The 15,217-nt window shown below is 43.7% G+C and overlaps 1 protein-coding gene across 1 annotated transcript in view; it reads left to right on the forward strand.

Annotated features, from left to right (window-relative positions):
• Window positions 1–10,187, forward strand: part of GXYLT2 (glucoside xylosyltransferase 2) — a 39,260-nt gene extending 29,073 nt beyond the window's left edge. Inside the window, exons 5-7 of the mRNA XM_060271352.1 lie at window positions 114–237; window positions 1,210–1,382; window positions 3,350–10,187. Of these exons, the coding sequence (XP_060127335.1) occupies window positions 114–237; window positions 1,210–1,382; window positions 3,350–3,532 (480 nt within the window). The 3' untranslated portion in view covers window positions 3,533–10,187. The remainder of the gene's footprint in view (window positions 1–113; window positions 238–1,209; window positions 1,383–3,349) is intronic.
• The last annotated feature ends 5,030 nt before the right edge of the window (window positions 10,188–15,217 follow it).

A 15,217-nucleotide genomic window follows, 5' to 3' on the forward strand; every position in this document is an offset into this window, starting at 1 on the left:
TGGTTCCAGGAACGCTGAGAAAGGTTGCTGCTCAGAGCTGCTACGCCTTCCTCCTGCTGTGATTTCTGCTGGTTTCTACTTTTCTTTCTTTATCGTTTATTCCTGCCTTTCAGAACAGCATGATACCAACAGGCTTGACATGGGAGGAGATGTTGTATCCTTTATACCAAAAGTACAAAAACTACATAACTTGGGGAGACCAGGACTTGCTCAACATCATATTTTACTTTAATCCAGGTACACGATGCACAGACTATATATTATAGGCATGTGTAGATATATGATGATGATGATGATGATGTCTCATTGGAATATGTGACAGGGTGGTGTATAGACTCTGCCTCATTGGCCTGTGCTACCAATCCTGCAGATGAGAACAGGTTGTGATTGTTTTATTGACGGAAAGTGATAGACAAACACTTGCATTAAATAAATAATTTCCCCTCACCCACTTCATGCAATTTGCATGGTAACTATAACCGTGCTGCGAGCTGTTAGCTGTTGCGTGGCTCGAGCCCAAAGGCAAAATATTGCCATGGTACTATAGAGATATGGAGGGCCCTGGAATGACCATCTTGCTGTGTGAGTAGGGCCAGGAACTGATTGCTAACCACACATATTTACTACAGTGAGTAAATGGCTGGCTTCTTAAAATCTGCATGTGTGGAATAGATTTGGACAAATTAGCCCATCTCCCTGATTCGCATAGGTTTGGGGCTCATGTTGTTGATTCCCCTTTCCCTCTGTCACAGACTCAAGGAGGTGGCTTCCGATTTCACCAATCTTCCATTACCTGCTATGTTTGAGCCAAGAACTGTGATTAGTGTTAACTATGGTTTAGAGCTGGGGTCGGTAACAAGTACAGTTTAGTGTTGCATCCAAATGCAGCCATGGACTCTTCCACATGCTTACTATTCATGTCATAAAGTATTTTCTCATCTGTTACTCCACAGGCCCTAGAAAATTTCCAAATTCTGCCATGCCTTCTGTTCCTCCTCTCTGCAAAACCCCTCACTCCATATTATGTAACCAGGGAAAAATTGTATTGGAAAAGCAGACACATGATTCGTTTCCAAATTGTGTAGCTTTCCTTATTTCAGAATTTCTGATAACATTTTGAAGGTTTTGTGTTTAGTGCCAAATTCTAGATGTTGATTAATAATTGTTGTCATCCCCCCCCCCCATTTTTGCTCAAATTGGGCTTTCTAGAGTGTCTCTATCTGTTTCCTTGCCAATGGAACTATCGGCCGGATCATTGCATGTATGGCAGTAACTGTAAAGGAGCAGAGGAAGAAGGTGTTTCTATTCTCCATGGGAACAGAGGTGTCTACCACGATGACAAACAGCCTACTTTCAAAGCACTCTATGAAGTGATACGTGATGTAGGTGTTGCCCCGCCCAGGGAGACAGTCTCATGCCATGTTTTCACATGTGATATGGTGCATCTAGTTGAATTACCTTATGCCATGCATTTCTGTTTTCATGCAAAGAGCTCAAAGCAGCATAAATGGTTTCTTCCCCCACTATTATAGCCTCAGAACAAACCCTGTGTGATGGGCTGTTTTCACAGCAGGCAGTTCATTGTGTAATAGCAACACTTTATTTTTTAGGGTACTTGGTTAAACATCATTAACAAAGCATCTTTGTGTGTGTGTCCCGTTCAGGTTCTGTTCCCCACCTCACCCCCACCAGTAGTTCAAAAGACCCCTTATTTAACTAAATGGAATGGATGTGTAACTTCCCCAGATGTAGATCATGTTTCTGTTCCACCTGGGTTATGGCCCTTATAGATTGCTCATCCATTTTTTCTAAACTTCCTTCTAGCCATTTCATTCACCATGCTCCACAATCTCCTCTCTAGGAACCAACTTTGCCGCTTTAACTCCTCACTTTCCAAACAGAACTGCCTTTATTGCCTTTTCTTTTCTATCCGCCACCCTCCCCGGCAAGAGAGGAGAATCATGATCTGAAGCTTATTGAGTGGGAAACTTGAGTATTTAAAACTATTCCCACACACAATGGACCCAGTACAGATAGACCCATGTTCTAGCTGCAGTGCAGCCCAGTTTTCTCACCAGCCTCTCAGCATGCAGGCCTAGATTCAAAAAAGTCCGAACGTAGTTCAGTATCTGCAGTAGCTTGAGATGGCATCACACACACACCACACCAACTTAGATGGATTGTCTGAATTTGTAAGTACCGTGGTGGTAAAGGGGGAAGGAGGAATGAGAGCTATTCATGGCCTTTTTTTGGAGGGGGAGATGTTCAGGTTAAGATCTTTGTGACAGAGTGAAACTGTGTGTGTGTGTGTGTGTAAAATTCAATTCCTGGTGTTTCACATTGCAATCCTGGGATAGGCCCTTGCCTAAGATCCTGGACACTATTTGTAATGGTGTTGGTAGCTTCCTCACGAGTAAGCAGCTCGAAACCCCATGCTTGGTTTTTACAGGGTTTTATTACCGTATATACATATGTACAAGACAGAGCATCAAAAAGCATGACTGTATTAATCCGATTTAGAATCTGGAAGCGCCTCCCTTCGTGACTTCCGCCAACATAGCTCCCTGGGCACCCTGAACCTCCTCCGTTGGTCCCTCCTCCTTTCCCCCCATCTCTGTTGGGGTGAGGGTGCTTGTGGAGCACCTTCTCCACTAGAACTGCTCAGTTGAGGGACCGGTGCTGTAGCTCCTGGAGCCTTCCCCTCTTGAGTGCTTTGTTCTGCCCTCTGCAACTCTCCCTCTGGAGCTCTCCTCTCCTCTACATCCCTAAGGGTCTGCATCTCCTCCTGATCCCCAGTCCCACCTTCCAGAGGAAGCTGCCAGGCGCTAGGCCAGGCATCCCCAAACTTCGGCCCTCCAGATGTTTTGGACTACAATTCCCATCATCCCTGACCACTGGTCCTGTTAGCTAGGGATCATGAGAGTTGTAGGCCGAAACATCTGGAGGGCCGCAGTTTGGGGATGCCTGCACTGGCTCTGGCAGCATCCAAGAGCCCTCGCTCCAATCCACCAGGCTCTCCGCTGACCCCTGGTGGTCCCCTGACACTATTGGTCAGTTAATTGATAGAACTGACCTAAATGGACTAATAGTGCAATTTGGTGTAAAGTTTCTTATATTTTGATCAGGAAGCTTGGGTGGGGGGAAAACAACTTTTGGAGCAGGTAACTGCATAGAATAGGGTTGCATGAGACAGGAGCACATCAGCAGCATGTAATGTTGTACCACAGCGTGTCTTGACAGTCAAGCTCCCTGCCTCCGCAGTAAAATCTATAGGAAAAAACTCAGCAAAGCAATGATTATAATAGTTATTACTTGTCTGTCTTTTAATCCCTTTTCTTTTGTTCTTTAGTTTCCCTTTGAAGACAATCTCTTCCAATCGATGTACTACCCTCTCCAGTCAAAATTCCTTGATACTGTACACACTTTATGTGGCCGAATTCCTCAGGTTTTTCTGAAACAAATCGAAAGAACCATGAAGAAAGTCTACGAAAGCCGGGTGATCGTCAACGTTGGGGCCAACTTCAGATTATAAGCGCAGCAATATATTTTGATACGGTTTTCATATTCTTATCCAGTCCTCCTAAGGTACATTAGGCTATTTTAGGCTGCAATCCTATACTTCCCTGGGAGCAAGTCCAACCTAACTCAGTGGGGCTTACTTCAGAGTAGGCATGTATAGGCCTGTGCCATCGGACAGTTTGCAGCTTGAGCAAAAGTGCCAGTTGGGGTATTCATTTATTGGTTTGGTTTTAATGGTGCACACACACAATTAACGAGGTTGATGATGATGAGAGTGGACATGGGTGAAAGTCTAGGGATTTCACTGGAAGATGTCGGGATTTTTCTGCAATTGATTGCTAAAGCACGGAGTCTGGGCGTGTAAAAATTTTTAAAATTTCAGCTGCCCAGGAAAATGAATGCCTTGAAGTAGGTAGAGACAGATATTGGGTGAATCCTGAATTTCTGTGAGAAGGTCACTTTCTTCTTCAAAGTCATTACTTCTACTTGAAAGAAATTTTGTTGACTATGCTCACAGGTATCACTTAAGTTTTACAGTGGCAGAGGAAGGAAATGCATTAACTTTTCCTCACGTAATGAACTTGTTGCTCTTCTCTCTCTACTTCCTAAGACTGGTGTGAGGAGCCTTTGGCCCTGCAGATGTTGCTGTACCGCAATTCCCATCAACTGGCCATGGTTGCTGGGGCTGAAGGGAGTTTTGGTTCAGGAAGATCTGGAAAGCCAAAGGTTCCCCATGCTTGTCCTAAATCTTATCAGCATTTTGGACCTTGATACTTCCCTCGTGAACATCTTTCCTCCATGGTGGTTACCAAAGCTAGTGTAGGAAGTACCAATGAAATACAAAAGTTTGTTAAGTTAACAGACTAGCACCAGAGCCAGATACAAGGAAACAGTTTTGCAACAACAAACATACCATCACAGCAATCTATCAACTGAGCATTAATTAGGATCAGTGTGTAGGCTGCTTCCTTTGAGCCAAACATGAAACTGAGGGAAATTCATCCTGGCTGTACGTTTACATTGCACTGTTATATTTGAGACAGGGCTATCTATCTTCTCTACAGCAACAGGGGAACTTGCTGCTGCAGAAGCGCACTTGGTAGATTGTAGTTAGAGGTCACAAGCCACTTGGAACATCTTCCCTGCAAGCCCCAATGGGTGAATTGAAGATGCATAAAACCCTTGCTCAACTCCTGTGCATTTGAAATTCAGTGTGGCTGTATAAGGGGCAGTTTATGAACTGTGCAAAAATTAGAGGTGGAGTGGGAGAGATGTTAGGTTAGTAACAGATCTTGAAACAGGCTGATGGCTTTGTCTTTTGGGTTTTTTTAAAGTAAGCTGTAAGTAGATTTCATACTTGTCTAGGCTGAAGTCAGCCTGAGGACTTGGATCCCTTCCTCTACTGCTAATAGCAAATGCCTACTAATTGCCATGGCACCAAGTGCAGACTACCTGCTTTTGGTTGCTTTTGCCATGCCAAGACCCCACTCCCCCAGAGACACATTTGTCCTCAAAAGTATATTATGGATACCAGTACTGTATAAATTTATAGTGTCTCATTGATTTGGGATACAAGCCCTCCGATTTAGCAGCCGTCTTCCATGCACAGAAACTGTTAATGACTTCTTGCTACACAGAATAAATAAGGAGCTGCTCCACTGTTCTTTCTTGCACACAGGGGATCCTGTGTAGGAAGTTCCTATGTGTGGGTAACAAATGAGAACAAATGGTAGAATAAAAAGGCGATAGAATAGATTCATCTATACCAAGTGTTGTCCATGTGGAAGTTGCTGCAGTGGCACAGAGCAGTACAGCTAGTCAGTCTGCATTGCCGCACTGCCTGTGCACATCTCGAGGCTCATTCAGACCTGGAGAAGCCATTTTCAGGGTCAAATATATGCAGCCATTTTGTTTAAAGCATCACCAGCATTGATAGGGCTCTGGCTCAACCACCCTCACTAGTGGATGCAAAGTTCAATGGTGCAAAGAGGAGCATTTCTATGACTACAGCACCAACAGCGGCAAAGGAACGAGCAGTGTTGATAGTGCAATATACGACACTGTTATAATAAGTACCAGTGTTGTTCCAGCACCATCTCTTATCATTTCATAGTATTTATTACCACCTGTGGGAGAAATAATAACTTACTTTCTCTCTGCCAGTGTTTACGCCACTAATGAGAATAGCAGGCACTGCCGGTGCTATTTCCTTGCCACATGTTGTTGTTGTTTAGTCGTTTAGTCGTGTCCGACTCTTCGTGACCCCATGGACCATAGCACGCCAGGCACTCCTGTCTTGCACTGCCTCCCGCAGTTTGGTCACACTCATGTTCGTAGCTTCGAGAACACTGTCCAACCATCTTGTCCTCTGTCGTCCCCTTCTCCTAGTGCCCTCAATCTTTCCCAACATCAGGGTCTTTTCCAAGGATTCTTCTCTTCTCATGAGGTGGCCAAAGTATTGGAGCCTCAGCTTCACGATCTGTCCTTCCAGGGAGCACTCAGGGCTGATTTCCTTAAGAATGAATAGGTTTGATCTTCTTGCAGTCCATGGGACTCTCAAGAGTCTCCTCCAGCACCATAATTCAAAAGCATCAATTCTTCGGCGATCAGCCTTCTTTATGGTCCAGCTCTCACTTCCATACATCACTACTGGGAAAACCATAGCTTTTACTATACGGACCTTTGTCGGCAAGGTGATGTCTCTGCTTTTTAAGATGCTGTCTAGGTTTGTCATTGCTTTTCTCCCAAGAAGCAGGCGTCTTTTAATTTCGTGACTGCTGTCACCATCTGCAGTGATCAAGGAGCCCAAGAAAGTAAAATCTCTCACTGCCTCCATTTCTTCCCCTTCTATTTGCCAGGAGGTGATGGGACCAGTGGCCATGATCTTGGTTTTTTTTGATGTTGAGCTTCAGACCATATTTTGCGCTCTCCTCTTTCACCCTCATTAAAAGGTTCTTTAATTCCTCCTCGCTTTCTGCCATCAAGGTTGTGTCATCTGCATATCTGAGGTTGTTGATATTTCTTCCAACAATCTTAATTCCGGCTTGGGATAAGGTGACATGGGACTCTTTGGTCATGGTGCAACACAGAGTTAAGTGTCCCTACATTCATTAATCTTGATGGGCTTAAGCTCGCTTATGTCTGTGACAGATTGTGCCTCACTTTCCTGGCAACAGATGAATACAGCTGTTCTTCTGAAGCAGAAGTGTGGTAACAGCCCCATTCCTGAGGGAAAATGCAGAAAACGCAGAAATGGGATTGCATCATTCCACCTGTAGAATTTGAAGAACTGACAGAATGTCTGCTGTAATTCCCCCCTCCCCCCTCAACCACCCCCATCCATACTCTGTGCCACCCCCCAACCCGTTTCCTGAAGGTTGAAGAACCTTTCAGAACAGATTTGGGAAGAGGAAGTTCCGTCATGCAATGAAAAATCCTTCCAGTGATGGAACATTCACCATAGCGCTACTTTGAATATAACCTCAGGTTACTTAGCAGCTGTCTTTTGGAGATGTCTGGTGTAGCGTATGGCTTCAGAACAAATTCTGAATATGTGCAGTTTCTTTTGTGAAAGGGGTTCCTGTTACCCTACATATCTTTTAAGATTTCTGTGTGACACCTGAGAGCATGCCCATGTTTCGAGCTCTGAAAGGATCTTCAGTGTGTTCTGAAAATTCTGAAGGCCGCCATGTTTCAGGTAACATGGTCTACAACACAGAGGGAGAAGTGTAGTACAAGTAACTGCTACATACACAAACCTAGCATTTGATTCAGGCCAGTCTGACAAATGTGTGTGGTAATCTGATCTCGGACTCTGGAGAGGAGGACAGGTATGAAACTTCTGCTGAAATTCAGTAACAAATGCTGGTCATATGCCTTCTGCTTTCAGAGTCAAGCGTTTAAGTCCTTCTCGTGTATTCAGATATTGAGTTCCAATTTCATGATTATGGTAAAGCAAAAGGGGTAATGAAGGAAGCAAAGGGCTTGAGTTGGGTATGGAGCAGGGATGGGTGTGACCCTCCAGATGCCATTGGACTATAACTCCTATTTTTCCTGACCATTGATAATGCTGTCTGGGGCTGATGGGAGTTGGAGCCACCAATATTTGGCTGGCAACAAGCCCTCTGCCCCTGTTGCAGAAGAAAACATCCTCACTCCTGGTGCTTGATGGATTTTCAGAAGCTGCAATGTTTTTTTGTATTTTTGTTTTTGTTTTTTACAAGGAAGCGTATTTTCTCCAATGTCTGCCTTTGGTATATGAAGGATTTGGTTTAACATTAAAAAACCATTCTGCACAATATTAATGGAATTATGCAAAAGAAATTGTTTTCCATATGCATTTTATTTGGCTTGGGAGGGTGTAGCCGCTAAAGTTCTTAAGGGGATATATATTATATAAATGTTTACTTTTTCGCATAGTAATTTATACTTTGCTGCAATTTATGGCACTATATCACATTTACGTTTTTAACAATAGTTTGTTTTTGCAATAGTTTGTTTTTGAAAGACTTTTATTAACATTATGCCATACCCATTGCTGATTTCTTTGAAAAGTGCTTCACTTATTATAAAATACTGGACATATACAGTTGTACCTTGGTTCTCAAACAGAATCCATTCCGGAAGTCCGTTCGACTTCCGAGAACGTTCAAAAACCAAGGGGCGGCATCTGATTGGCTGCAGGAGCTTCCTGCATTCAATCAGAAGCCATGTCGGACGTTCAGCTTCCGAAAAACGTTTGCAAACTGGAACACTTACTTCTGGGTTTGTGGTGTTCGGGAGCCAAAATGTTTGGGTCACAAGGCATTAGAGAACCAAGGTACAACTGTATAAACCTCTTCCTCATCCCCATGTAGTATTAGTATATTCTCAACTAGAATAATCTTGCCGGAAGAGTGTTTTCCACCTATTGTGATTTAGAAGGAGGAGGTGTCATCAGAATGCTTACTAACCAACCCAGAAAAGGTCACAGTTTTAAAATATTTGCAGCAAATGCATCCATCTATTCCAACCTTGTTGTGGATGGGCTTGTGATGAAGCCACAGCCTGATTGATTCACCACCTACCTACCCATGAGCTATTCATGATATGATGAGCTCACTGTGCATTAAATGCAGTCAGTGAGTGAGCAGCAAAATGCTAAAGTGCTCAGTGGTGAGCACATATTTTATGTGCAGAATATCTCAGGATCACAGGTGACGCCTTGAAGAACTGTCAGCATAGGTGGCACGAGGCTAGACAGATCAATAGCCTTACTTTATACATTCACACTGCACACCTCCAGGTGCAAAAAAAGACAAACCAGCATGTTAACATGTGGCGCAAACAATATAATCTAGCCTTGCACTCTTTAAATCTTACCTATGGAAATAATTAAACGTACAACCCTAAGCATCCTTATGTATGCAGATTTAATTCAGTTGGAGTCACTGTCCAGTCTTGGGCAGAGTTAGGCGTGGTTCTTGCTTTCAAGCTTAGATGTGCCTAATTGTGCTGTCAGGCTGCAAACATGCTTATGATTTCAGCAACTGCCCAAACCTTATCTCAAAGAGTTTGGCCATTCAAGCTCAAGAGATCCTGTTGAGGGCAAAATAAGCTATTTAGCATTAAGCTAGTGCATAACCCATTTTGATCTGTGTAGCGTTCCTCCAGTTGCTTTAGTATACTCAGCTAGACTCTCTATGACCTCGCTGGATTCCAAACCCCCAAGTACGAGTCGATGGAGTTTTGCCAAGCAAAAACTCCTGCCTTCCCATTTTCCCTGGTGTAAAACACAACACCTTAATAACTGTGACGCCGCAACACTTTACATAAAAATAACCCCTACAGTCCATAGGACTTTTGAGTAATATTTTTAGGAATTGGGAAGTTCAGTCATGAAGTCTAGCATAAACTTTGTAAGCACAAATTATTTGAAATAATTTACTCAAGAATAGTAGTTGAGCAGAACTGAAATATTCAAGGTGTTGTTTTTTTTAAAAAAAATTCTGCCAAGGTTGATCAATCCATTAGAGCCCTGGTCTTATGTAGCTATTTGATTGCATGTGGAAAAACGATACAGATTTCAATGGAAAGCGAAAAATGCAAATTACTTTGTGTATGTATAGTTGCATAAGGTATGTCTGTAAGGAATTGCAATCAGTGTCATGCTACTTAAGTGTCTTGTATATTTGTATTTGACAAGTGCACCAAATTTTTATAGCTCCTAAGGAGATGATTACAGTGCATTTCTAAGTCATATGCAATTTTAGGCTTACCGTGTAATTAAATGAACTTTTGAGCAAACCTCATATTTGAGTAGCCTCTTTCTTTTATTCTAGGAAAGAAAATTAAGTCTTCCAATAATCAGGCTGCCTATGTGTATGCAAACATAAAATTGTCCAATCCAGAAACTCCCTCTTTTAAAATGGGACCTAATTCTTGATTTTAGTCGTTACCTGAAATATAAGCCATGAAAGTGTTAATAGTATAAGCAATCTGTGCTGTAGAACATACAGTGAAAGGTTCTTTACCTGTCGGTTACTAGAGAGTGTAAACAAACGAGTCATAAGAAAGCGCAGAAGAACAGAACGTACAAACAGAATGCATGATGTGTTCGAAATATAAAGCCTTGCATGTATTTCAGGCTGTAGCACAGATTCCCCTCTTTATATGGAGGAAAAGTGTGAAGTGTAATCTCTACACTTAATCCCTACCTGGGGACCCATCAATGCTACAGACAGATTAGATTTTACATGGGGGGGGATGAATACCTGATTTCTCTGATGCCACCAGGCAGTATGCTAGACAGAGCCGTTCTCCAATTCAAAACTGCAGGTAGAACGTCTGTGGCCAAAAACAATATTCCTCCCTTCATTTTTATTCCTGCTGCTATTTGGATCGGCATTCTCTCATTACCTTCTGGCTGTCCCTTTCGCTGTCCACTGTTTTTCAAAGGTACGGGGCTGAACAGAGAACGCCATAGGGTTGCCTCTAGACAGGTCCAGACTTGTGAGACTAGTGCAGCGTGTACTTGGCTATGTCCCATTTAACTGTGGGACATTCTTGCATTGAGATTGCCTACAAATGCTAATCAATACTTATTTACCTATCTAAAATACCAAGTACTGGAGCCTGCACTATCAATATCCATAACTTGTCAAGGACAGCACGTCCCTTGGGCGAATGAGCATTCAAACCTTATTCAATGCTTTTGTTGTCAGAACTGCAAGACGCGCACTCTAAATTTGGATGAGTTGGGCAAGCAGCTTGCACAGTTGTGCTGAGAAAGGAAAGACCTTGAGCAGATGAATGTGTATCTTGGAAGGGGGGTGGGAGGAACAACATGGGGAAGAACAGAATACCCAGTTTTGTAGGATAGCTAGATGGAGGAGAGAACCTACGCTCACATTTGCTATTGTTACTTCAGAGTAGTTGGAGATGGGGGAACTTAACTTGTGGCCCTCCAGAAGTTCATAGATCATGGAAGGGATCCTGCAACTCCCTGCAATGCAGGCATAGGCACCTGGGATCAAACTTGCAACCTTGGTGTTGCCAGCACCATGCTCTAACCAGCTGAGCTATCCAGCTGTTGTTGGACTCCTAAATTCCAGAAAACGTAACCAATGGTCAGGGGTTGTGAGCTGTAATCCAAGAATATCTAGAGAGCCACAGATTCCCCATCCCCAATGTGTTAAAAAAAAAGCAACTAGCTACACACACACCACAGAAAGATGCCCCTAGAGCAGGGGTCCCCAGACTACGGCCCGGGGGCCGGATGCGGCCCAATTAGCCTGCCAATCCGGCCCGCGACGACCCCCGCCGCCCGCTCTTACGGCGCGCAGCGCGGCAGCGCTCTTCCGGGTTGGGAAAAAAGCGCCGAAAATCCTTTCTGCGCATGCGTATGGGCCTCTCCCGACCCGGAAGAAGTCATTTCTGGTGTACTTCCGGGTCGGGGGAGGCCCACGCGCATGCGCACAACGGATTTTTGGCGCTTTTCCCACCCTGGAGGCGCGCCACTGCGCCAGTAAGCGCCCATGCGCACGGGTGCGCACTCCCCCGCCCGCCAGCCCGCACAGGCGCGTGCGACCGGCGCAGTGGGAACCAGCCCAAACGCCGGTAAGTCTGGGGACCCCTGACCTAGAGAGAGATTCTAGGCAAGTAAAGCTGTGTGTGGGTGTGGAATATTGGCCCAGTAACCCTGTGCCCCAGAGCACCAACCAAGCAGATGGCACAGGTTGGTAGTGATGGGTTGTTGCTATGCCCTTGTTCTCAGTAAGGTGATAAACCTGTGTCTGGTGTGTTCCACTTTTAATGTATGAGCCCAGAAGTGTGGCTTATTGGATGATCCTCTATACAAAAAGAAGACCAGCGTGTCAGAGAAAAGGCTAGCTTGGAATGCATTTTCCCCAACATCTAGATTTCTACATGCAGGGATTTTTACTGTATTTTTTTATAGAGAGAGAGGAGTGTTTACCTGAAGTGAGATACAGTTTTTCCACCTCAGTGTCTGCTTGCCCAAAAGAGTACATGAGAATGGACTGGAGAATTAGAAAGGCTCCAATTTAACTCCTCTCAAATTATGTACATCTCCTTGGGGAAGCTCATCTCATAGTTTGAAAACCACTGACCCAGATCAAACCATCCATTTCCCCCATGTATCAACTATATTTCATTTCCAAGGCAGCCAGTGTCTTAATTCCGCTAATAGTATATCTTACTTTTCTCCTAGTCAGTGCTAATACATGATACACATGTATCACTTTGTTTCTGTTGCAACCTATGGTCAATACAAAATTGATACAACTGCATTCATCAGGATGAGATTTAAAGCTGCTAAATTGTATGGGGTGCACAGCACTCCATTTACCCTGGACGGAATTACTACAACAAACTGCCTGTATTGGACAAGTTATGGTTGCTGGAGATGTAAATAAATTGCTTATATGAGCCTTTTTTCTCATTACACCATTGCATCTTCTATCATTATATTCCATGTTTCTGTATACAGGTCATAGATGTGGGAGACAGCATTAGAAACAGTGACAAGAGAAGAAAACTGTTAACAGGTTGTGTTCAGTGACTTCTCACCTTGGAGAAGTCCCCCTCTGCTATTGCCTCTAGGAGCTGACCACATAGTTGTCAGAGGGGACTGTCCATGTCTTAGTAGCACCAGCAGCCATAATGGCACCCTTCACCATAGAATCATAAAGTTGGAAACGGACCATGTGGGTCATCTAGTCCAACCCCCTGCAACGTAGGAATCTCAATGAATGCATCCATGACAGGTGGCTATCCAACCTTCTCCCTCCTGAGGGAGACCATTCCACTGTTGAATGCTAGGAACAAAAGGTAAGAGTCAACGTGAACATACAAGAGTGAGCGATAGCTGATGCTAATGTCTGCACTCAAAACCACCAGAGCTGGGGAGGAAAGGACACATTGTTCAACTTTTGTGACAAACTGAACATTTCTGCTTTGAATGCAAAGACTGGACTAGATCCATGCCCTTTGTCCATTTGCCATTGACTACTAAGGACCTGTACAAATAGCCAAAGAACACTGGTCTAGATGACTCTATTTCTGTTCTATTTTTGTCTGAGAATTGGTCCATAACTATTAGTGTTGACAGACCAACTCTGGCATCTGCTAGTTAGGGTTGCTGTAGGTGAAACATCAAAAGAAATAGAAAATCCATAAATTTTGTTTATACATAGCATTTACTAGGATATATTACAACAAAGCAAGCTCACATACATGGAAAGAACAAGAAAATAAGCCATTTCATAGACCCGGTGAAACCTTCCAAAGGATTAAGCAAGCATATAAATATATTGCATTTTGTCGAAACAAAATAAGAATAAAAATTTCTTCCAGTAGCACCTACTACTACTACTACTACTACATTTATTTATTTATTTTGTTTCGACTACACCAGACCAACACGGCTACCTACCTGTAACTATTGCATTTTGTGTTACTGTTTTTTTTATAGATCTCATTAAAAAGTCACAAACATTAACATATACTAGGGGGTCAGACCTTGCCATACCTCTGTGACTCACCTGGATCACTCATTTCGGCGGTCCATCTGCTTGCCTTTCTTCCCTCTGGTTCCTACCTCACTTTGCCCTGGGCTTCTCACCTGCATCTCCATACTCTTGAGTGTCTCCTCCTCACCTCGCCTGTATGTCTTCTCCATCCTTCAGTTCCTTCCTCACCTCACCTAGAGCTGCCTTTCCCTCCAGATCCCTCCTCTCCACACCTTACCTGGGCTGCCCACCCAGTGGTCTAGCTACTACCGGTAGCAGCTTCTCACCCTGTAGTTTTCAGCACCATCTGTCTGTGGCCAAGAAAACTGCAGTGTGATGGCATCCTTATAAATATATATATTATAGATAAGATATTGTGAGCTGAGAGGGTTAATGGCTCAGCAGTCGTCCTGTATCACGAGGGGCTTTGTGACTTGCTAACAGATATCAGTTCTGAACTACAGGCCCAAGGGATACCAAAGAAAAATGACAAAAAACAGCAGAATTGTGTAAACTTAAATCACAGTATGCAGAGCCTCGTTTCCTTTACATACGCAGAACGGACACTGCAACAGTGAGTGTCAAATCACCCCCCAGAAATCAAGCCACAGAATGATCTCATCGGTTCTGACCTTTGGAAAGTCCCATTGTCAGCCTGAGAACTTTTCAGATTTTTAATAATAGCTGCTGCGGTAGCTAGCTGCGCTGACAGATGTGAGTTTGGTAACCCACAAGGAGATCAATGGGGCCTTAATCCTTACTTTCCAAATGTGGCTCATGGATCGTGACTGAAACTGGGCCTAAAAAAAAAAGATGAAGAAAATGATCACAGAATACGTCTGGTTGCTAGGTACTCGTTGAGTTTTGGTCATGAATGTGAATCGCTGGGCTCCAAGCAGTGAAACATGGGTGCATTATAGGATGCCAAGTAAAGAAGAGTGCTAACTTATTACAGAGTGTCAATTGCAAATCCTCCAAAGTGGAACCTCCTCAAAACAAATGCTACCGTAAAGTACTGTGTACTTTTGTGCCAGGAACCTTACTTTTGTGCCCTCATAAGCATGTAATAGACAATATCCACCTGGTGTTCAAAGTCTTGGAGTAGGGTAGGGAAGAGGCCATGATGAGAGGGGGGGGGGATAAACATCAGAGGGGAGCCAGCTAGCAGTCGAGATGCTAAGGTAAACCAAAAATGCATTGCTGGCTTAGTTTCAAAGAAAGATTAAAGGTGTGTTTGCTATCACCCCCATCATCTTTTCTACACAGCATCATAATGGCAGCCTGGTTGCCCAACATCTTCTGAGGATGTAGCTCCATCATGACTTCTCCCCCAAACAGACACAATTCTCAGCATGCAGTTGTTGGTGAGGGCTTAAAAGGAGAACTCTTTCCGTCCATTGAAGCAGTTAATGAAACCCAGACAGATCTATGGTGTACATGCCTAACATTGGTGTACATACCTAAACATTAGGAAGAACTTCCTGACAGTAAGAGCTGTTTGACAGTGGAATTTGCTGCCAAGAAGTGTGGTGGAGTCTCCTTCTTTGGAGGTCTTTAAGCAGAGGCTTGACAGCCATATGTCAATAATGCTTTGATGGTGTTTCCTGCTTGGCAGGGGGTTGGACTGGATGGCCCTTGTGGTCTCTCCCAACTCTATGATTCTATGATTGCTAATTGTTTGCTGTTGG

Source organism: Zootoca vivipara, chromosome 2 (genome assembly GCF_963506605.1).
Source record: "Zootoca vivipara chromosome 2, rZooViv1.1, whole genome shotgun sequence".
Taxonomy (NCBI): Eukaryota; Metazoa; Chordata; class Lepidosauria; order Squamata; family Lacertidae; genus Zootoca; species Zootoca vivipara.